At 33.3% G+C, this 22466-nt stretch overlaps 2 protein-coding genes across 4 annotated transcripts; both read left to right on the top strand.

The window, feature by feature from the left end:
• Window positions 1–876: 876 nt before the first annotated feature.
• On the top strand, window positions 877–6008 carry LOC147075575 (uncharacterized). Of its 2 annotated transcripts, none has more exons than XM_085941865.1 (4): window positions 877–987; window positions 1353–1567; window positions 3196–3359; window positions 5444–6008. In XM_085941865.1, exons 1-4 carry the CDS (start codon window positions 902–904, stop codon window positions 5585–5587), a joined length of 609 nt encoding a protein of 202 aa, XP_085797991.1. In that variant the 5' UTR covers window positions 877–901; the 3' UTR covers window positions 5588–6008. The 2 variants fall into 2 exon arrangements, with proteins under 2 accessions (XP_085797991.1, XP_085797992.1); XM_085941866.1 differs by lacking the exon at window positions 877–987 and adding an exon at window positions 1169–1264.
• A 9931-nt stretch (window positions 6009–15939) lies between these two features.
• LOC147075574 (transmembrane protein 230) lies at window positions 15940–19118 on the top strand. Of its 2 annotated transcripts, none has more exons than XM_085941784.1 (2): window positions 15940–16098; window positions 16186–19118. In XM_085941784.1, the coding sequence occupies exon 2, from the start codon at window positions 16201–16203 to the stop codon at window positions 16543–16545; it is 345 nt and encodes a 114-aa protein (XP_085797910.1). In that variant the 5' UTR covers window positions 15940–16098; window positions 16186–16200; the 3' UTR covers window positions 16546–19118. The 2 variants fall into 2 exon arrangements, with proteins under 2 accessions (XP_085797910.1, XP_085797911.1); XM_085941785.1 differs by having other exon boundaries at window positions 16176–19118.
• The last annotated feature ends 3348 nt before the right edge of the window (window positions 19119–22466 follow it).

Genomic DNA, 22466 nt, shown 5'->3' with positions numbered 1-22466 from the left:
TATTTTTTTGCGTTAGATATTTTAGTTAGATAGATAGTTAGGTAATGTTTTTGAATGAAAATAATATTCTTTCAACATATTTTCGGTTTAATACGAAACTTATTTATAGTAAACTGTGTAATCGTATAAAATGATAAAAGTATCTTTGATGTAAGTACTTAGGTAGGTATTATTAAAAAATAACGAATAATATTATAGTCTAGTTTTAATGTTTCCGTGACTTGATTGATAAACATGTAAAGTATCTTTACTGAATTTTCAGGTAGGTAGGTATCTTGTTGTTACTTTCATATTAATTTCTATAATAGTGTCCAATTCTTGAAGTCGTATTACAATAAATAAATAAAGCGCCATATAAGTATACTATTTATTCCACATTATTTAATATTTTTTATCAGGACCATTAAGTGCTAGATGCTTTTAGGCATATTTTATTATTTTGCACCAAGCAAGATATTGTGAAAGATGAAAATAACATGCATTTCTCTAAACAGATTCGTCCAAAGGCACCGAATCTTGTTGCATTTCTTTGACAATTTACATTATAAATTAATGTTTTCATTGATGTATCTATCTACTTATATAAAAACATTAAAAAGAGGAACAAATATTTTTTTTAATCTGAAGACTAATTATACCTAACAAGTTTTAATCATAATGTACCTATTTTATATATAAAAAAACACAGATTTACGATAAAATTAAATTTTCTTTTGCTCTGGACAGTGGATGTGATGAAAAATTTAAAAATAGGACAATAAAAAATGTACCTATAGTTGACCTATACACTATATAAAAAGATATTTAGGGAAAATTATAGTTTTTTAGAAAATTTAAAAAATATATTTTCACACTAGCAACATTATTTTATTTGCTTTAACTTTTGACAGGCGCAATCGCAATGTTAATTTTGCGTTCGAGCCTTCGCATTCCTGGCCTTAAATTGTTTGCCGTAACTTGTGCTGCTCTCCAATTATCTGCAACCAGGTAATTTAATCATTTGTGATGAGATAAGATTTCAATCTATGTCATCATCAAAATTATAATATTACGTGCCGGCCGGCAGTTTCAGTTATTGAACTTTGATCTTAAAATAACTCCGTCATTGTTTTCATTAGTATGTATATTGTAATCTGTTTACTCTTACTCAATTCTCTTAGCAATGATTAGTCTGTGTTACTTGATGAACGAACAATGATACAATGATGACATCAATTTCAATTCTGTGTTTTGTCACTTGTGTGGGAATTATTTTAAATAATGGGTAGGATTATTAAATTTTGGTTCTTAATCCTTAGTAAAATTATTTTAGCTTTATAATAATAAATTAATGTTTTCTTTATTTTTTATAGAGCCATGGCGTCAGAATCCGTAGAAAACCCGGACTATAAAACAGCAACGTCGATTTACGACTTCACAGTTCTTGATATCAAAGGAAATGCGGTAAAACTTGATAAATATAAGGGCCATGTCGCTATTATTGTCAATGTTGCATCACAGTGCGGATTGACTGCAAACAACTACAAGCAACTTGTCGAACTGTATTCAGAATATGGAGAAACTAAAGGTAGGCCCACAGAATAATAATATAATATATAATTGCAGTTAAGAATACCACAGATTTTCCACCATCACAGAACTTGCATGTATCGAAAAAGCGTGTCCGGAAACTTGTACGTATCCAGTTCGCCGTATCACACTTCACCGTGGAATGTTGTATCAGAAATATATGGCCGTATAAAAGACCGTCCAACCTCTTTGAATCGTATAGTACTGACATAAAATTCAAGTGCGATGACCAAGTCGCGTAAATCGACTTCACACTTAAATATGCGATTACACATTGTATATGAGGTCTCAATCAGAAACAATCCTTTATTATTATTTCGTGAAACAGTATTGATATTTTGTTTATTAATATTATTTGTGTTTGAAGGAGGATAAGGCAAAATCAATACATTCAAATTATATAGAGTCGCTATGAAAATTATTTATATTTAGATATTTTACATGTCATGTCCAATATTGGGAATAAAATGCTTATAATATTTCATTCAAATTAGTTACAAGTTTGTATTCTGTTTCACACACAAATACGCAATTCTTTTTTTAATTATATATCACTTGTTGCCAGTTTAATCTTCACTACCTTAAATATTTCATATAATCTATATTAACAGTCACAAAATTATACAGTTGGCTCATTATATTAAGGCCATGCATTAGTTGAGGCACGGTCTAAAAAGATCGTCGCTAGGCGATGCGCGGATTGCGGGTGGCGGGTGAAAATGACGCCTGTCAAACGAAATATTAATTGTCATATAAATCCAACATACGTCCATTTTATGTTCTGTTTATTGTTCTATTAGTAACAATAATAATATATTCACTGACATGTTTTCTTTTTAAAGTAAATGGGTAACGTTTTTAGTCATCTTTACACGATTTTAGAATTAATTGACCCGTCGCCATCACGCAGCAAAGTGACGTGTTCCCGGGTCAACATTCTCTCACTGAATGGCAGCGAGTCCAAAATTTCGTCGCGCGTACAGTTGAAAATTATTTGGCGTTTCACTGATGCGTCACCTTAAGGGTACAAAATAGAATTGATGTATAAATAATTACAAGATAAAAAGAACTTTTTATATACTTACGTTTTTAAATTTTCTGTTGAATCATATAAACTTGACTTGACTAGCTTAAACGATCAAAAAAATTTATACTTTATAGAAATAATACTGAAATGTCATATTGATTTCCATAGTAGCGCATGTATATATGAATATTAATAATTTAGTTGCTAGGACCCACTTAGCAACCAATAATAATTTTACTTTTTACGGATTTCTTCCGAAATAACTTCTCATACAAAACAGAATTAACTGAAAATGATATCAATTCTACTTAAAGATAGCTAAAAGTATTTAAAAAATGCATTGGCGTCGTGTTCTGATATATTCTAAAAGTTTCAAATATCTAGCTAGACGGGAAGTTAGTTAAAAATCGATTCTGATATATTCTTAAAGTTTCAAATGTCTAGCTAGACGGGAAGTTAGTTAAAAATCGATTGCAAGATTTGATGATAATAAATATTCTATTTGTGGTGATAGCAGCAATGCTGTCCTGTAGGGGTTTTATTTATAATAATGCCATTTTTTTAATTGAATTGATTTGTTTATTGGTGCTTCATTTCAGGTCTAAAAATTCTCGCATTCCCTTGCAACCAGTTCAACGGTCAAGAGCCAGGCAATGCGGATGAGATAGTTTGCTTTGCGGCAGAGAGGAATGTGAAGTTTGATATGTTTGAAAAGATTGACGTCAACGGTAAACAGGCGCATCCTCTTTGGAGCTTTTTAAAGGTAATTTATGTTTAAAAAAATTACAGAATAGAATGACAATTAAATTATATTATCATTCTGTTTCCCATATTTACTATTATACTTGTTATATGCTCTGATTTGCCGCTTCAATACGTCTTAGTGCAATAGTAAACTGCTCTAATACATATTTTATTCTTCGATTTTTTTGAAGTCAATTTATTCCACCACCAATAATTATTTGACACAATCGCCAGAGAAATGATTAATATCACATGTTCTATAGTAGACACATATAATAAATAAATAATTTACCTACGGGAAATAGGCAAGCAAAGAGTCTTCACCTCTAGGTATTATCTTCGGAGTTTCATTATACAATAATTGCCTATAGTCAGTATTTACACCTAATTGATTTGTATTATCTCTATAGACTTAGTCTTTGTTTACCCACTCAAATTTGCTTCACTTATCAATGTGTCTAGACACGGTTAATAAATTATGTATGTGCCAAACATTTTGATTAGAATGTCAGTGTGGTTTTTGTTGATATAATTTTATTTTCAGCATTGTCATGTCGTTGAGTACGCATTATCTAACTTAAGGTTACATAAAAGATGGACCCGTACTTTTAAATCAGATTTAAATAATTTACTTGTGAATGCACGATTTCATTTTTGCACAGTAACTAAAATTTTATTGGATTAATGCATTAGTCATGCAATTGTGTAGATGTATTAATCTTTCATATTTATTTTATAATCTCACTCATAGTATTAAGTGAATGGAACTTTATTAATATAGTTAAACTACTATATAACGGATATGAGAGAGTGTCCGGTTATACCGAAAGTCTGTTATATAATAAAGTAGGTTTTCCTATCTCTTTGTCTTCGGATGATATATCCACAAACCCGTCGTGGCGTGACGTATTCGATGTTGAGGTGCTTGCTTTCATTAATCCTGCCTTGAACACACTATCAATTTTTGTTTGAACTTTTGAAGTATGCTGATTTTTTTATAATTATCTCGAAAATTACAAAAATGGGTGTGATAAAACTGAATTTCGTTATCTGATAAATAGATAAATTTTTATATATTGATGTAATCATCAAGGTTTTACTGTAAACGTACGCTAAAATATACAATAATTTATTGTGAATTACTCATGCGATCTACGTTTAACAATATAGACATGATTGAATTTAAAATTATGCAAATGCATAAAGGTAGTATGGAGATATCTTAATATATCTTTTTATTGGATCCATGCCCTGCACCCAAGTATTGACTGGAAGAACAACATGTGAATTAGACCAGCCATAGCATTCATAGATGCAATTCAAATCAAAAGGCGAGTGATCCAACATAGTGATGCGCACGGGGTACCTCGAGGCCTTGGCATATTTAACAGTGCCACTGATAAACATCTCAAGAATTTCAAAAAAATTAATAATTTCAATTTTTTTAACCCAGGCTGATAAAACAAAAAAATGCAGTTTTCCATGTATTCATTATATTATGTGACCCAAAAAGCAACAGTCAAGACCGCTACGATAAGTCTTCCATGTCATAACGTTTCGAACTACCCTGATCGGGCATCATGTTAAATCAGCTCAAACTAACTTCATTAGAATGAGTCAAAGTTATTAAGCACAATTGCTAATTTTGGATTTTGGAAGGCACACATTATATTAAAACACGCGACTTATCTTTTTATGTTGACTCTATTGTTTCACGTCTTGTTGCAGACTACATCACAATATATATTATAAATTTCAAACTGCAAACTTGACAGATTTAATTAGTTTTACATCATTTGTGGATAAACGACGTCTAATTGTACCAACTGTTCTTTGACATGTGTTTTATTATCGACTGAGACCATTAGTTATCCGAGATAGATGACTGAAATTAATCTGACGACTTGACAACAAAGAGGATTCTTTGCACGTCTAATGTAGGATAAAATATTATATTGTTTTGATTTAAAAAATCTATCCCTGAGTTGCACTTGGCGAAATTTAACGAAAAATAGTGCACATCACTGCTCTCCACCTCTGGTTACCAGAAATTAAAATATTTATAACAAAAAAGTCTTATTCATATTCAATTTGTTATTTCAGGAAAAACAAGGAGGCACCCTGGGCAATTTCATCAAGTGGAATTTCACCAAGTTCATCATTGACAAGGAAGGCCAACCCGTGGAGAGGCATGGACCTCAAACCGACCCGAAAGACTTGGTCAAGAGTCTGGAGAAGTATTGGTAGACTTCTACCATGCTTAAAACATACTGAAAGGTGCCTTATGCCCACGATATCACAAAGCACCTGGAAAGTGTTTTATTAAAATAGCAATAACACTAATTATTATTATACTAGTTATATTTCTTCCAATTTATATACACAGTTTTTTTATGTTTTCTTTTGTACTCCGTGTGAAAAGCGTGGTGATTGTTAGTTCACTTTGTAAACATTGCTACCTCCATAAAATTTGCTGTTTAGCTTTGATAAATTTGACATTATGTTAATTTGTCACTGTGTTCTTCCTCTCCTCTGAATAAGAAAGTTTCTCTTCCGAATCCGATTGTCTTCACTTTTCTTCTTTATTTTTGAAATGCTGTGCAAGAGTTTCTGTGATTATAGCTTTATGGTAGCTGTTTATATTTGTGTAATAAAATTTAAGAAAACACTTGTTTTTTTTTTCATTTTTTTTACTAGGTACCGACAACTAGAAATAGGCGATAACAGGAAGTCGCTGTAGTCGTATTTAGAAGACTTCTCAGTCGCGTACCTGTCATTGCGGCAACACGTACTAGAGGCGTGTTTAAATAATGTACCTATCGGCTCTCCATCTTCTCTTTTTCTTCTTCGCAATAAACCAAAAGTTTACTAATAATAATTCTAACATCATTTCTGATCGTTTCAGAAATATTTTTAATATAAAAAGCTTCAAATTACGTAAATTGCTAGATCCATACACCACGGAAGCATAAAATGAAATGATAAATTTGGGGTCGTTCCTCATTTGAAAACGGAAGTGCAATTAGCTGCATTTGAGGGGATTATAAGTTCACAGTTTTAACATGCAGACAAGAAGTTCTTGTTCGACAATAAATATCACTAGTCTGAAAATAAATTATTATTCAGAGTTACTGTAATTATCAATTTACAATAGTACCAGTCTATTTCTAAATACCAGTTTTTCTTGACTGATTCTGTAAGTACTTTTCCATCGTATTTATATTCATATCCAGCTCTGTTTGTTAGTTTAATATAGTTAAACCAGAGATTGATTACAATGTGGTTTAACATTAAACATGAATTTTTATTTATTTTAATGACATTAACGACATTTTATTACAGTATCCGCTTTTTCTATTTGCAGTCCTAAACTGTCCTCTTATAGTAAGTACACATGCACGTTCTTGCTCGATGGTTTTACGCTCATTCTAACATTTCTCAACGTGTGGACCATCTGGCTCGATGGTTTTTTGTTCGACATCAAACAAATTGCGCTATCCGAAAAAGATTGAAGGTCCTTAATTTGAGTGAGGACGCACCGTCAAGGCTCGTGTGGCCTCGCTCTCACTTGTGGTCGAAGTCGTGACGGTGGCCTCGCAGCGTCTTGTGTCGAGTTGCTCGACTGTGTGGACGCAACGACGAGCATGCTTCCAAGTCAACATACTCAATCAAGCAAGAATGTACGTGGGTACTAGGCTTTAGGACGGAAGAAATGTATCTCATTTTTTTCTCTACTTTACATGAGACGTCAAACACAAGTAAATTTACATTCCACTGACATTAACAAGGAAGTGTTTTCAGGAGATACGTATTAAACCATATTTTATCTCTTGAAAACGTAATATATAATAATATGTCCAATACCATATTATGTAACCCAAATTCGCTAAAAAATTGAGATAGGTTTCTTTGCTCCTATGGGGATTGAAATATTCTTGATGGTTTCTTTTTGCGACTATCTCAAAATGGTGGAATATGGAGGATACTGATTTTGAAAGTAACGGCCTGAATTCTATAATTAATTGTGGTAAACGTTTTTGTCTTTCAAGCCTGACCATTTACAGTTAGTTTTAATGTTTAGTTTATTTTCAAATTATAATAATATGCTCTTTTAACTTATACATACGAGGGTGGGTCAATAAGTCCTTAGAAAAGCCGACAGGTGGCGCGACTAGTACTGTAAGCGGTTTGTTTTCATGCAGCGGCACTACCGATTCAGTATGCTGCGAAGTTTCAATCAGATTGGTCGGGTTGTTGTGTGTTTCTCGTACATTTAAAAAAAAAATTTGCTTGTTTACAAAAATGGAGAAAATTGAGTTTAGAGCTGTTATTAAACATTTTAATATAAAAGGGTTAACAGCAAAGGAAATAAAAAATGAGTCGGATTTAGTTCACGGCACATCTGCTCCTTCACTTGCAACTATTTATAACTGGTTAAATGAATTTAAACGTGGTCGTACATCAACAAAGGATGAACCACGCTCAGGACGTCCTGTAGAGGTGACTACACCAGAAATGATCAATAAAATCCACGATATGGTGTTAAGTGACCGAAGATTAAAGTTGAGTGAGATAATTGAGGTTACAGGGATCTCAAAAGGTAGCGTCATTTCTATTTTACATGACAAATTGAGCATGAAAAAAATTTCTGCAAGATGGGTGCCGCGTTTGCTCACAGTCGACAATAAACGCAATAGGGTAGTGGCCTCTAAAGCCCTGTTGTCGCTCATGCAACGCAATCCGGATGAATTTTTTCGTCGCTTTGTGACTGTAGATGAAACATGGATACACCACTATACTCCCGAGATGAAAGAACAGTCAAAGCAGTGGATTGCGAAAGGCGAACCATGTCCAAAGAAGGCGAAAACCGTAAAATCAGCTAGTAAGGTTATGGCTACTGTATTTTGGGATGCACGTGGAATTATTTTCGTTGACTATTTGGAAAAAGGAAAAACAATAACTGGGGATTATTATGCATCTTTATTGGACCAGCTAAAAAACAAAATTGAAGAAAAACGGCCTCATTTAAACAGGAAAAAAATCCTCTTTCATCAGGACAATGCCCGTGTTCACACATGTTTACAATCAATGGCTAAAATTGAAGAATTGAAGTTCGAATTGGTCGACCACCCACCGTATTCGCCAGATTTAGCCCCCAGTGACTTTTTCCTTTTCCCAAACTTAAAAAAATGGCTAAGTGGACAACGTTTTTTTTCAAATGAAGAAGTCATCGATCGGACAAATGCTTATTTTGAGGACCTTCCGAAAACTTATTTTTCTGACGGTTTAAAAAAAATTGAGAAACGTCTAACCAAGTGTATTGAGCTCCAAGGAGATTATGTTGAGAAATAAAAAAAAATACAAAAATAAAAACTGTTTTAATGCTTTTTTCAAAGGAATTATTGACCCACCCTCATACCTTTATCGCAAATATATTCAAAATAAAATTCTACTGTAATTGGAATTTTATTAAAATGGTAAGACAACAAACCAGACGGTAAAAGGAGAATCAGAAGACATAAACTGGGGTGTGTGAAATGTGTATAAGTTAGCTCCGTGTTTGGGCAATTGAACCAATCGGGAAATGACATTAAAAAAGAATTCTTGTGAAAATTCAACCCCACTATTCTCGAACATCTTCGATGTGTTCAGGAAACCACATTCAAAAATAGCTCATTGGCATCGCACACGCTACAAAACAATATTTTCAGCATGTCCTGTCTTGCATTTGACATAACAACACAAATTTGACATTTAAATAATGAACGCTACTACCTGACTATTCATTATTTCAACAGAATAATAATACAAAACAAAAATATAATAATTCTAATGGATCCAAGCTCTGTACTATTCATTTTTTGCGACCTCGGTTTCACCTTTCGGCATCTTCAGGCACCGTGTACACTCACCAAAGGTAAACACACTGACAACGAACTCTCTTTACTCTAGCTCAGGGGAGGGCAAACTGTGGCCCGCCGGGTATTTTTTTGCGGCCCGCCATCATTAATTCTACTTCTGATTACGAATAACTTTTTTATATTTTTTTAAAAAATATTGACAATAGATTAAAATTTGAAGAATTTGTTGTTTCGTTAATGTATTATCTCAGTATGTCTTCCTTGCGTCTCGCCTCACACTATGTAACCACTATTTTCTATGTTGAACATCGTGACACATTTAAATACTTTTAACTCTGCGTTGCAAGGAAAAAAAATATATGCCCACGATATGGTGAAAAGTTTGAATGGATTTCAATTAATTCAGACAAATTCGAACAACTTAAAGATTATGCAAGGAAAATGTTCGTTGTTTTTGAAACAACCTATATATGTGAACAAACATTTTCGATCATGAACCTCAATAAAAATTCTTTACGATCAAATATCTCCGATGCCTATTTACAAGCAGTTTTGAAAATATCAACCACAAAATTAACACCTGAATTTGAAAAAATGTACAACACTTTCATTCTTCTCATTAATTTTTTTGTAATGTTTATTTTTCATGATAATAAATAGTGTATATCTAAAAATGGTATTTTACTTGCGGCCCGCCGCTCATTTTGAATTCTTGAATTTGGCCCTCCATCCAAAAAGTTTGCCCGCCCCTGCTCTAGCTTATATAATAAATCAATACAATAAAGTAGGTAAAAACTCCATTACCTACCTATCAAGTCAAAGGTTACAAAAAATACAATAAACAAATTATGAATAGTTGAAGTGTCGGTAAAAAACCAAATTAGTAAAAACCCTATCTTATTAATTACAATACACTCGATAGCATATTATAATAAAACATAATATAGATCATTATTCTTTATGAACAATAAAAATACTACATTCAAGAGGTGTAAATCGTCAATTCTAAGTTAATAATTACTGGGGTTAACTAATGAGATATTAGTCTTTAATAATACTCTTACATGGTACCTACTTTTTTATAACATTATTTTTAAAAAATACATATAAACTTGCCTAATGTAATGTATATAAACTCACCTAATATACACTTGTCATACCTAAATCCTCATCCATACATACATATATAAATTTTGTATCAATAACATTGACCATAATATAGTCTCATATGTAAAACATCATACAGGATATAACAACCTTTGGTGAGTGTACACGGCGCCTGAAGGTGCTGAAAGGCGAAACCCGGGTTGCAAAAAACGACTTAAATGAAATAATACAGAGCTTGAATCCATTAGAATTCAAATTCCATCAAGTACCTTCAGTCGATAGTATTAATATTAAAAATATAATAATATAACGCCCACGTTGGCTTATAACGTCATGGGTCTCAGATTTAAATCTTACACATATTGTTTTTCAATTTGTGTTTGGAGTCAGAGTATGGACCTAGAAGGTTAAGCAAGTGGCTAACATCCATTTCTCGTAAAAGCAAAAATCTGTTAATACAAACCTCCATTGGTCAGTTGGGGTCCCATATGGTCTTGTTAGAATCAGACATTAGACAACAGCAGCTCATTACGTGTCTATGTTTCTTTGTTTTAATTATAATTCTTCACACAAGCAACTTTGTGTACGAGGGTTGTCCAAGAATTAAGTAAAGACCTTTATTATTTTAAAAATCAGGAAAATTTCATTTTTACAAAAAAAGCATAATAATATGATATTTTAGGTAAGGTGAGTCGGGGTAAGTGTGACATATAATTCAATGAGATGAATAGGTGTGTTTTAAACAGTTGAAAACTTTACTCTAGGATCTACAAAAGCATTACAATTAATATGTACAGAAGGAACCCACTGTATATCTTACTATAATACGACATTTTAATATTTTTTATTCACTAGTCAGTTTGTTACACTTACCCCAATATTGGGGTAAGTGTAACTAAATTCATCTTTATTCCAAAAGTACTTCAAAACCATAATGTATTATATGCATAGAAAGGTAATATTTCATTTAATGGATATTGAGTCTTGAGTTAAAACTACAGTATAGAATTTCAACACAATGGACTAAAACATTTTTTTTACGAAAAAATGGACATTAATTATTATCACATGTTAGATAAGCACTTATTTTAAAAACTTGTGTAGGTATTAAATTGAAACACATGCACTCTTCCGAGTACCTACCTACTTACCTAACATAAAACTATAACAATAATTGCGAACATTTTTTCGATCGATATAAATAATGCGTCGTGTCCCATCACTTGTTAAAATAATGACTATGCAAATTCATGGAAAATATATGGGGGAAGTGTGACACAAAAAAGGCGCACTTACCCCACGCGTTAACTTTCGTGGGGAAAGTGTGTCTACTCGATTAAAGCTTTAAAATGCTTATCAATAAGTAAAACGATAACAACGCGTGAAGCAGGGTATCAAAACACATATTATACTCACCAAAATTTACAGCCATAATGTGCAGATTTCCGTGTTTTAAAAAATAGTTTAGTAACAGCTACCATCTCACTCATCGACTTCAAAATGTCGTCTGGAGAATAATCCATCTAGTCACCTCAAAAACATGGTATCGACACCATTTCTGATTATTTTTATAAATCGGTGACTTTGCTATCACCTTTTCATATATGGCATCATCCAATTTGTAGTAGATACTGAGATATCTTAGTAGCTACACCCCAAAGTTACACTGACTCCGACTCACCTTACATACCACATATCCCCACTATTTTTCATGTCATGTCGTTGATTGCCTTTTGACTCTGGGGTTAGGCTGTGTACCCATGTTTTGTCACCTGAGTCCAAAAAAGCCTTGCCTTGTTTCGAAAAACAGTCCAAAAGACCTGAGCGCTTTTTACATGAATCTGCTTGTGAGCTTCTGTCAGCATTTTGGACACTTAACGAGCACACACCTTTGCATATCCCAATGTTTCCCTCAATATCATTTGTATAGTAGACTTACTGATTTCTGGGATCAAAATTGCGAGCTTACGGACTGTCAGACGGTGATCTTCACAAATTTTATCATTGATTTCCTTCAACGAAACGTTATCAATTGAGGAATTCCTTCCTCTCACCTCCTCATCATGAACGCTCGTTCTACCACTCGAAAACTCAGCACACCACTTCTTGACATTCCGCTGGTTCATCACATTACAATAAAATTTATGGATCTATTTAATGGATGTAAAACGACGATTAATTTCAACAGAGTGGAATCCCTCCTGATTGAGAAAGCGAAGGATTGAACACATCTCGCAGGCGGTGGGATTTGACAGCGGAGAGTCCATCTCAAGCAGATGCAAAGGTCACACTGAAGCAGCTACCAGGCCGGCTCACCACTCGTTCTAGAGAGGGAAGTGTGCACTACAGCAGTGCTGCTCTTTTGACTAATAACAACCGCGTCGCAAAAATTGAATAAAGGTCTTTAATTCTTGGAGACAACCCTCGTAGGTATATTATGAAACAATCAAATCAAATGTCAACAAGATTGGGTAAAGTTGGTACCTAGCTGAATCGTTCCATGTAATTGCTATATGAAGTCGACGATCGTTGAATCTGGTTGGGTCTGCGAGTTTGCTCGTGTAATAGGTCTTTAGTGCTCGTCCGTGGTGGTTTGACGGGCGCGGCGCGGCGGCGGTGCGGGCAACTCAAACGTATGAACATGTTTCGACGTGTCCGTAGACAATGCGCGGGGACGGGTGTTCGCGCGTGTTGTTTTGGCGCGTCTAGCTCGACGCAGGCAAGATCGTACGTATGCGGCGCGTTCTTCCCATACTGCGCGCATAGAGGTGTCCGCACTGAATGGACGGGCGCTGACGAGGGAAACGAGCGAGTAGCGGGTGTCTCAAACCATCATGAGCTTACCGCGCGCGTCTGGTGTATTTGTGGTATTATTTTCACAAAGCATAGATAGTGCGAAGTGATGTAAAGTAGGTATACGTTTTATAACTTTGCACTTTTTACTACACTGATACGCCTCTTTGCCTTATTACGTCGCATAAAATTATATCAAATGTATTAATATAATAAATGTAGTACTAAATAAATATATATTATGTAAAAATAATATCTTTAAATTTCAATAATTCTTAACGCACATATAATATTGTATACTTATCTTACTTATATTTATAAAGGTAGGTACATAAAAAATGTTTTTTTTTGTCTATAATTATTCAATATTCTTTCTCATTTGTCTCTTTATCTAATTTCTCTGTATTTAAATTATAATATGATTAACTATAATTATTATAATTTATATGGAAACTTTGCTTGTTGCAATATCTTTTTCTAGTCTATTTTATACATATTTGTAGTCGATGTAACTGTTTGTTTTCCTTAATAAAAAAATATAAACATAATAAAAATAAAATATATTAAGTAGGTACATCAGTTCTACCCTAGAACCGGGGTGCAAAGTTATGAAGCGTACATTCTACACCTACATTCACACCATATGAACCGAAAAGTCTTTTTTAAACTTTAACTTACTTATTATCCAATATATAATCAAATTATAATATCGACCAAGGGTACTTGATGGAATTTGAATTTAAATTCATAAATATAAATTTACCAAATAAACAGGAATTAACTGTATCAGATGACAGTGTGTATTCACCATTGGTGGTGTTTGAAGATGCCAAAAGGCGATAGTCGGATCTAAAAAATGACTCAAAAAGAATAGAAAAAAACTTAGATCAATTAGAATATACTTAATCAAATATTTTCTCATGTTACTCTTTTTCGAAAAACTTGTCTGGTTGTTCCCGCAGTTTCTTGTATAAGTTATAAAATTCTTCTGTTAAATTAGTGCTTTCCATATTGATTTCATTGGCCCCATATTTTGCTGGAAAGTTTTGCCATTTCAAATAGGAGTTTTCCAGTAAAAACTTTTCTATAAACGTAAAAACGTTTATGGTTTCCTATCCCTGATTTGATGCTGAACACGACTGGACGCGCGCGGGCTACTACGGACACTCTACCCGTGCCCGTCCCCGCGCCTATTCCGCGTCGTACACGCCCCATGACTACGGCCAAGCGCTGAATATGCTTGTATCAAGAAATAATGACAATAATAATGGACTGTTACAACATTAAATTTTAGAGAGAATTAAAAACAAAATCTAATAGTGCCATGAAACTGAATTGTGTTCGGAAACTTATGAAATTTGTGGCAAAAATACCATATTGTAAGGAAACTATTTTTTGTCTAGCATATTTATCGATAATGGCAGCACTAAACAAGTTTTGACAGAACCATAGACTCAGTGTTGCCATCCGTACTATAATTATAGTATTTGTACTATAATTTTCGTCTGCGTACTATGTACGATATAAAACAGGTATAGTACGCCCAAAATACTATAATTTTGAGAAATCGGAAAAAAGTTGCCAATAGAAGAAAAACAACGCCAAAATAGTCCGTGAGAAGCAAAAAAAAATAATCCCCATGTCTAAAAAAAGGTGACGTTAATTACTTAACACAGCGACTTCCAAACTGGGAGGCACGGAGTATTGCAAAGGGAGGCGCGAAAAATGAACACAATTAATGTAGCCACAGGTTTGCAGTTTGCAAATGCGTAGTTTATAAAACGTCCACTAGCTACCTATAAAGTACACACAAAAACAGTCCTATAAAAAGGTTGTTTGCAAACCTTTCTGCAAATATGGAGACTTATTTTATAATCCCTTACTTCTATACTATTGTGAAGTGCAATGGCTATCTCGTAAAAAATGAAATAAAACTGTCAAATTAATGATAATGTTGAAATTTGAGGCAAATTTGTTTAGGAACAATAATTTTGTTGTTAACCTTGTCTATTTGGTTGAAGTTTAAAAAAAATTGAGTGAATAGATCAATCCAAGGACCATTAATGCATTCACTGATTTAAAACAACAAAGTGAAGGCATTCATAAAAAAATTGGAGCTTAGGAAATCAAAATGACAAAAAAAAAGTTCGCCATATCTCCGCTTTTAAATGATTTCTACGCCAGATATATTGAAGCAAACCAAAATCTATTTACTGAGTTCTTGTTTAGTTTGCTAATGCACTTTTCACACTATTTTATTAATAGCAAAAAAAATCTCCCTCTTAAATGTTTTAAATGCATAGTTGAAAAATCGTGACCCAGAGGTACCGCTGCAGGATGTGGGGTCCATGATAGATTCCATTTGTCAATGAACGAAGATGAATTTGGATCGACTAGTATTGAAATTGATTGTGCTAATAAACAAGCACATTCGTCAAAAATTAATGTAATATAAGTAATAAAACCTTATTTTTTTTCTTTTCATTTTTGTATTCATAAGTAGGTATATTGTTGACTATTTAAAAAGGTGTCTGTATTATTTAATGAAATAAGGGGGGGAGGCGCCTAGATTAGATTTTTTTTAAAGGGAGGCGTAGTAACATAAAGTTTGGAAACCACTGACTTAACATTTGAATTTTGTCTAAAAAAACGAGACGTTAATTACCCTTAATGGATATTTTGTCTAAAAAAAAACAAGACGTTTATTACCTTACGTTTATTTTTTTGAAAATGATTTTCACTCAACGCGTACTATAATTTTTGCCGAAATACTATAATTTTGAAGGCACTGTACTATAATTCTACTTTCAAAATATGGCAACACTGCATAGACTACACTTTGACATTACGATAAACAAAACGTCGAAAATCTGTTATTTTTTATTGACATTTCGTTGCAATTTATTACAATTGACGCTGTCGACATTTAACGCCTTTATTAGTAAAACCTACTTTGACTTATAAGATTTATACTGTATTGAATTCACTGCTTGTTAGGTAGATACCTATGATTTTCACTGAATTAATTTCTAACCAATCAAACGGCATACGTACTCTAGAAATTAATGTATTAGTTTTTTTTAGCTAATCTTCAACAAGATGTCGAAGAGAAAGAATGTGAACTTCAGCAGCGTGAGCTATTCTAGGTTGAACGCCAGAGACGATGATTTTACTGATGAACAATTTGAAATGCCTCCACCAAAAATACCATGGAAGGCGATCATTTTATCAACTGTCCTGTGTGTCGTGGGTTTTGTATTACTTCTCGTCGGATGCTTAATAGTTACTGGTCACATTGACTCACAATATGGAGACAGAATGTGGTCATTAATTGTCCTAGGCGTAATAATGTTCCTCCCTGGCATATATCATTTGCGAATCGCCTTCTTTGCGTTCAGGAAATATCCCGGTTATTCGTATGATGATATTCCTGAATTTGATTGAAGTTAAATGTAAATAAATTTATATTATTATGGTACTTATATCACTAACATATTACAAACTACGTATTAATTGTAATAGATTTTTGGGTGTCCAATGCATTTTCTTACTACTTCTTTCCTTGACATTTCCCGTTCACTGCAGCAGCCATTCTCAAGAGATGATGACGTGTTGATGAAGTCTACTGTACGGTGTAGGAATTCGAACGCTGCTCTAAGTATGTCAAAATCAAATAAGTATGTTTAACTGAGAGGAAATTTGATGAGAATATAACAGTGTGATAGCATGCTGTGTCAGTGGTGATGACCAGATTGAATATTAGATTTTGCTAAAAGGGCCGAAAGCCATGATGTTCTAAACATAACCTATTCTCCCTATTAATATTGTCAGGGTTCTATGGATTTCGATAACCTCCTTTACCAATCGTGAAAAATATCCCTTATTCCGGCCCAATATCTTGGTCTCCGTGGGGTTGCTGCCGAAAGTTGGTAAGTTGATAATTGAGGTATTAAGAGTTAACAACACGTTGTGTCTATATTATATAAATCTGTATGTTAGAAAAAAAATTCAAGGCCATCCGATATAAAGAACATGCACATAAAGCACAAAGAAATTAGCAATATGCCTGATTTTTATAGTGCATGCCAAACTTTTAAATTGTAATTACTCCATAACATGATTTCAAGACTTACCAACTTTTGGCTGTAACCCCATGATACTTAAAGCGGCATTCACATTCATACACCCTACAGTACACTTCATCAACACATTATCTCTTGAGAATGGCCTGCTACGAGCCTGAAACATTGAGGAATGAAGGAGGAAAAACACGAGACAGAAACCCAAAAATCTATTACGATAACAAACAACTTGTAAAAGTCTCAAACGTTATAGGTATACTTATTTAAAATTATTATATAATTTTTACTGTCAGTATAAATTTAAACTAAGTTTTATTGTTAAAGTGAGTTTATAATTTAATTTTCTTAATATATAAATACAAGATACATAAATATATATAAGATAGTTACCATTTTATTACTAAGAACAAAATTGACTATTATAATATATTACATATTTCATTTTATATTATTTTATAATATATTTCAAATCATTCTGAAGTAAAAGTTCCATTGAGATCTCATAGACATTGTGGAGATAAACAACATTGAACCAACATTTTAGAACCAACACATCATCAAGGATTCTATAATTATTATTTGTAGGTAAAGAGTACCCAGTGGTGTAGTCAGCACTCGAAATGGAAAAGTTTACGAACCGGAGCGCTCGACAGTTTTCTGAAGATATTTATATAGTTATCAAATTGTATGTGTATTTCATAAAACTAAATGTGTTGGATTTTCTATTATATGGCCTATCTAGCTCAGACGGTCAAATTATTTTTACCACGAGACGTAGCGATAATTTTACCGATTTCACGAACAGGAACAGCGCTCCGGTCCATTTCGAGCCCTGGGTGTAGTACCAAATAAAAAGTTCTGTAGTGTCGGCCTATAACATCGAGGGTCTCAGGTGCGAATCCTGGGTCTGGCAAATACACATAATATTGTTTTTCAATTTGTATTTGAGTCAGAGTATGGACTTAATAGACTGAGCAAGTGGCTAACATCAATTTCTCGTAAAAGCAAAAATCTGTTAATACAAACCTACACTCTGTTGGAGGCCCATATGATCTTATTAGGATCGGACATGGTAAAAAAATATATAGGTACCTATATATTTTAATTATTCAATTGCCGTGAAAAAAATGGTACATTCTCAAATCTTGTGAATTATTCGTTGAATAAAAAAAATAGTTCAGTACTTAGTAGGTAATATAACATTTTGTGTCAAATTTCGAAATAAAGAATGAAAACAATGAGATCAGTCAATCAGAAGCTAGTCATGTGGTCAGTGAATCAATGCAGGAGGAGTATAATATATTATTGAATTGGGAAGAGTGCTATAAATTATGTATAACTGATCCACTTTTCAGAAAAAATATTTTTCTTCCATGAAATAATTCATTATTCTTTGCAATTAATATTGTATATAGAATGTTTGAAAAATTTTATGATCACACTCCATCATGAAAAAAACCTGCAGAGGGACAGTTCCATGCATTCCATTTTTATTACGGTACTAATTCTCCACATGTCTGCCTAAGTATTTATATTTCTTTAAAATAAATTTAAATGTAATGTTTATACTGTACTTAGCCATAATTAGGTACAAACATCTTGAATGTACTTAGATTACATATTATTATAATTTTAAGTATCCTATTATATCTACTGCTGGATGAAGGTTTATCCCAACTCTTTAAACTCCTCTCGGAATCTTCTAATCATACACAATGCAATGTGCCTTTCAGGGTAGTTTTACACCCATAAAATATATTATAAATGTGCAACTGCATTTATTGTGATTCTAATGTAAGAATCGTGGACATTATATTGTTTTTTTTGTTCCTATTTGTCCATCACCAAAATTTTAGGAACTGTATTTGATACAATATGAAATTTGCAGCAAACTCTGTGACCTTCAGATTCCTCGAAATATATTTATTTATTGTTGATGACAGTGGTTGTTTTAATTCAGTGCATACTCAAAAATAAATGACAAATAATACTATCGACATCTACTATCGATAATGGAATTTAATTTTGACCTTTTCTATGCCTCACAATATTACTATGGCAGTACCTATCTGACAGGCCGCAGATTTTTAACAAAACGCGTTGAATGTATAGCGAAGCTCTTATGACAATCGCTGTAATACTGATAATTTGTGGTTTAGTATTTCATAATTATGTAAACAGATGTCACTGTGTATTTAATTTTTTAGATTATGCAAATCAATTGACAGTGGCTAGTAATTTTGAATTTAAAGTTGGACAAGATAACTCGTGAAATTTGTATGTGCGGCCTGTCGATCACGGCCTCATAGAGCGAGATAACTCGCTGAAGGCATAGAACCGGTTAAATTCTAACTGATTTAAGTTTTGTACTAGGTACCTATGTATATTATGCGTAAGTGAATACTCATTGTGCCTAAAGTTTGAAAAAGTGAAACCTGGATCATAAAAATATGAGTCAAATGGAATAGTACAAAACTTAAATCCATTAGCATTAGACTAAACTTGAATAACAATAATAGCAAAGTTATAACAAGATAAAATAATTGAGGAGCTCATTATCAAACACGGCCAAGTCATGTTCACTTTTTTTTTATGCAATCTATACAGCTTCCTATACTCCACATAAGACAATTGAAGAGATGCTTAGTTTTGTCAGAAAATCAGCTTGAATACACTACTTGGCCGTATTTGATACCTACTAAGATGTTGACTTGGCCGCTTTTGAAACTTAAATGAGTTGAAATGGCATCTAAAATTAAAATTTAGATAGGGAATTCAGCCTTACAGCAGTTATTTTAGCTCATTATCAATCATTCGTTTATTCTTATTAATTAAAAAAAATATATTCAAATGCTTGATCAAACAAAAAATAATTAAGTACTTATGTATTATTCATATTAAATAATAAAATTGCTATGCTTCATTTTTATTATCCTTATACTTAATAAAATTGTTATTTATTGAGCAAAGAATGGAATTGGATAAAAAACCGAATTGTCACAATACAAGGGTCTTTGTTCATAATAATAACACAAACGATTAAAAATAAAATAAACTCAAATATAAATTATAAAAATAGCGTGCATTAAATTTCATTTTATTTTAAATGGCATCTTATCCATTTAATATGGAACTAATAATAATCTATACTCCTCTCTTCTTCGCGGATATGACTATTCGTAAAACACTCCGGAAGGTTATCAATATGTTATCATTTACCTCGGGTAAAGCAGAATTTTTATCGAAGACATCTTTATACTACGTCAATTAAATTGGTAAGGAGAATCGGGGTAAGTGTGACATATAATTCAATGAGATGAATTTCAACCTGGTTCATGATGAAATTAAACAGTTGAAAACTTTACCGTAGAATCTACAAAAGCATGACAATTAATATGTACAGAAGGAACCCACTGTATATCTTACTATAATACGACATTTTAATATTTTTTGATCACTAGTCAGTTTGTTACACTTACCCCAATATTGGGGTAAGTGTAACTAAAGTCATCTTTATTCCAAAAGTACTTCAAAACCATAACGTATTACATGCATAGAAAGGTAATATTTCATTGAATGGATATTGAGTCTTGAGTTAACACTAAAGTTAGAATTTCAACAAAAATGGACTAAAACATATTTTTTGGGGTAAGTGTGTCATACTAATGTACAAAAACGACGTATTAGCGTAGGTAGTTGACGGAAATCCGATGACACTAACGAGTTTACTTTTTGAAGGATCATGGGGGAAAACTTGTTATGTCAAGTTGACAGTCAACATTATAATATATATTATATCCTTTGTGGACAATCTTTTAAATTCAGGTTGATGATTGTACTGTTTAATAAGACAAGTTATAGTACAAAAGGATTGCAAACTTTTTTGCGAACATATTCTACGGCTTGCGGTTTTTAGCATGGAACATGCTTTTGTCTTGACCACCCGGGCGGATTCGTTACGAAAACATCGCACAGGCAGCGGTAAGGGAAACAAAAATAATAAAGTCACGAAAGTAGAGCGACGCGGGCCGGAGTGGCTTCAGTCGGCCGCGAACGGCGTTTCGGGAATGATGTGCGACTCACGCCCCGCAATTTACCTATTTTATTTTCCTTCGAATTCGGACAACCAGCATTCAGAAAATCAGTGGGCAAAGCAGGGTTTAAGTAACCATCGTATTTAAATGATAAATTATTTCTTTTAATAAAACCTATAATACACCAATAATTGTTTCCGGGTACTTCGTTTTTAAACAGTGTGTTAATATTATTTTCTATAATATGCTGTCCAATTATTTCGAGGACTACTTTCTTGTGAGACATGATTTTCCAACGTATGCAAATTTTCTGCCAAAGATGTTTCAATCTCTTTGAGTAATATTGTACTTCTGCGAAAACTGTCTTCTCTTCTTTTGAAAACATGAGCAATAATTATTGTAGATCGTGGATCCCGTATTTTCTCGAAGCTTCATATCCTGTCAATAGATTGTTTTTTTACACATTCAACTGTTTTTTGTAGTTTTCCTTGGTCATAAGCTCCTTTATCTGTCTTTCGTTTATATTTACATGTGGAAAAAATGCACATTAATTATTATATTATGTTAGATAAGCACTTATTTTTAAAACGTATGTATTAAATTGAAACACATGCACTCTTCCGAGTACCTAATTAGCTAACATAAAACGATTTTTTTTTCAACCATGTCCGATCCTGATAGGATCATATGGGCCTCCACGGGGTGGAGGTTTTGTATTGACAGATTTAAACTATAATAATAAATAAACATTTTATTTCAATTACGATCATTTTTTGTAAGGTAATCCCCAAAGCCGGCGGTCGAGAACCGTCAAGAAAGAAGAACCGTCCTCTCACTCTTGCCGGCTCTCGGTAAGGTGCTGGAGAAACTTCTGTGCTACATGATTGAAGCCTACCTGGAAGAGCATGCGCCGCTTTCTGATAAGCAATTTGGATTCAGAAGAGGCAAATCAACGACAGACGCCATAAGAAACGTGATTGCCATCGCTAAAATTCTCGCCGTAAATACGTCCTAGGAGTTTTCCTGGACATTGCAGGTGCGTTTGATAGTGCATCCTGGCCTCTTATACTTCGAAAGCTTTGGCTCAAGAGACTATCAGGAAATTTTTCGTGTCGATTCAGAGTTATTTCACGAATAGATCGATCGAATTTCGTGTTAATTCTACCACAATAGAGAGGCGCACCAGCATGGGCTGCCCCCAGGGCTCTGTCCTCGGGCCCCTCCTCTGGAACGTGCTCTTCGACGATCT

This window comes from Rhyacophila brunnea, unplaced genomic scaffold, assembly GCF_057557595.1.
Source record: "Rhyacophila brunnea isolate RB1 unplaced genomic scaffold, BYU_Rbru_1.0 scaffold_14, whole genome shotgun sequence".
NCBI lineage: Eukaryota > Metazoa > Arthropoda > Insecta > Trichoptera > Rhyacophilidae > Rhyacophila > Rhyacophila brunnea.
The sequence above is the reverse complement of the archived record's forward strand: the minus strand, read 5'-3'. Positions and strand labels throughout refer to the sequence as shown.

Coding starts and splice junctions, on each gene's coding strand:
- LOC147075575 (XM_085941865.1), top strand. CDS start 902: ATGTTAATTTTGCGTTCGAGCCTTCGCATTCCTGGCCTTAAATTGTTT. Junction 988..1,352: donor CTCCAATTATCTGCAACCAG/GTAATTTAATCA, acceptor TATTTTTTATAG/AGCCATGGCGTCAGAATCCG. Junction 1,568..3,195: donor AGAATATGGAGAAACTAAAG/GTAGGCCCACAG, acceptor GCTTCATTTCAG/GTCTAAAAATTCTCGCATTC.
- LOC147075574 (XM_085941784.1), top strand. CDS start 16,201: ATGTCGAAGAGAAAGAATGTGAACTTCAGCAGCGTGAGCTATTCTAGG.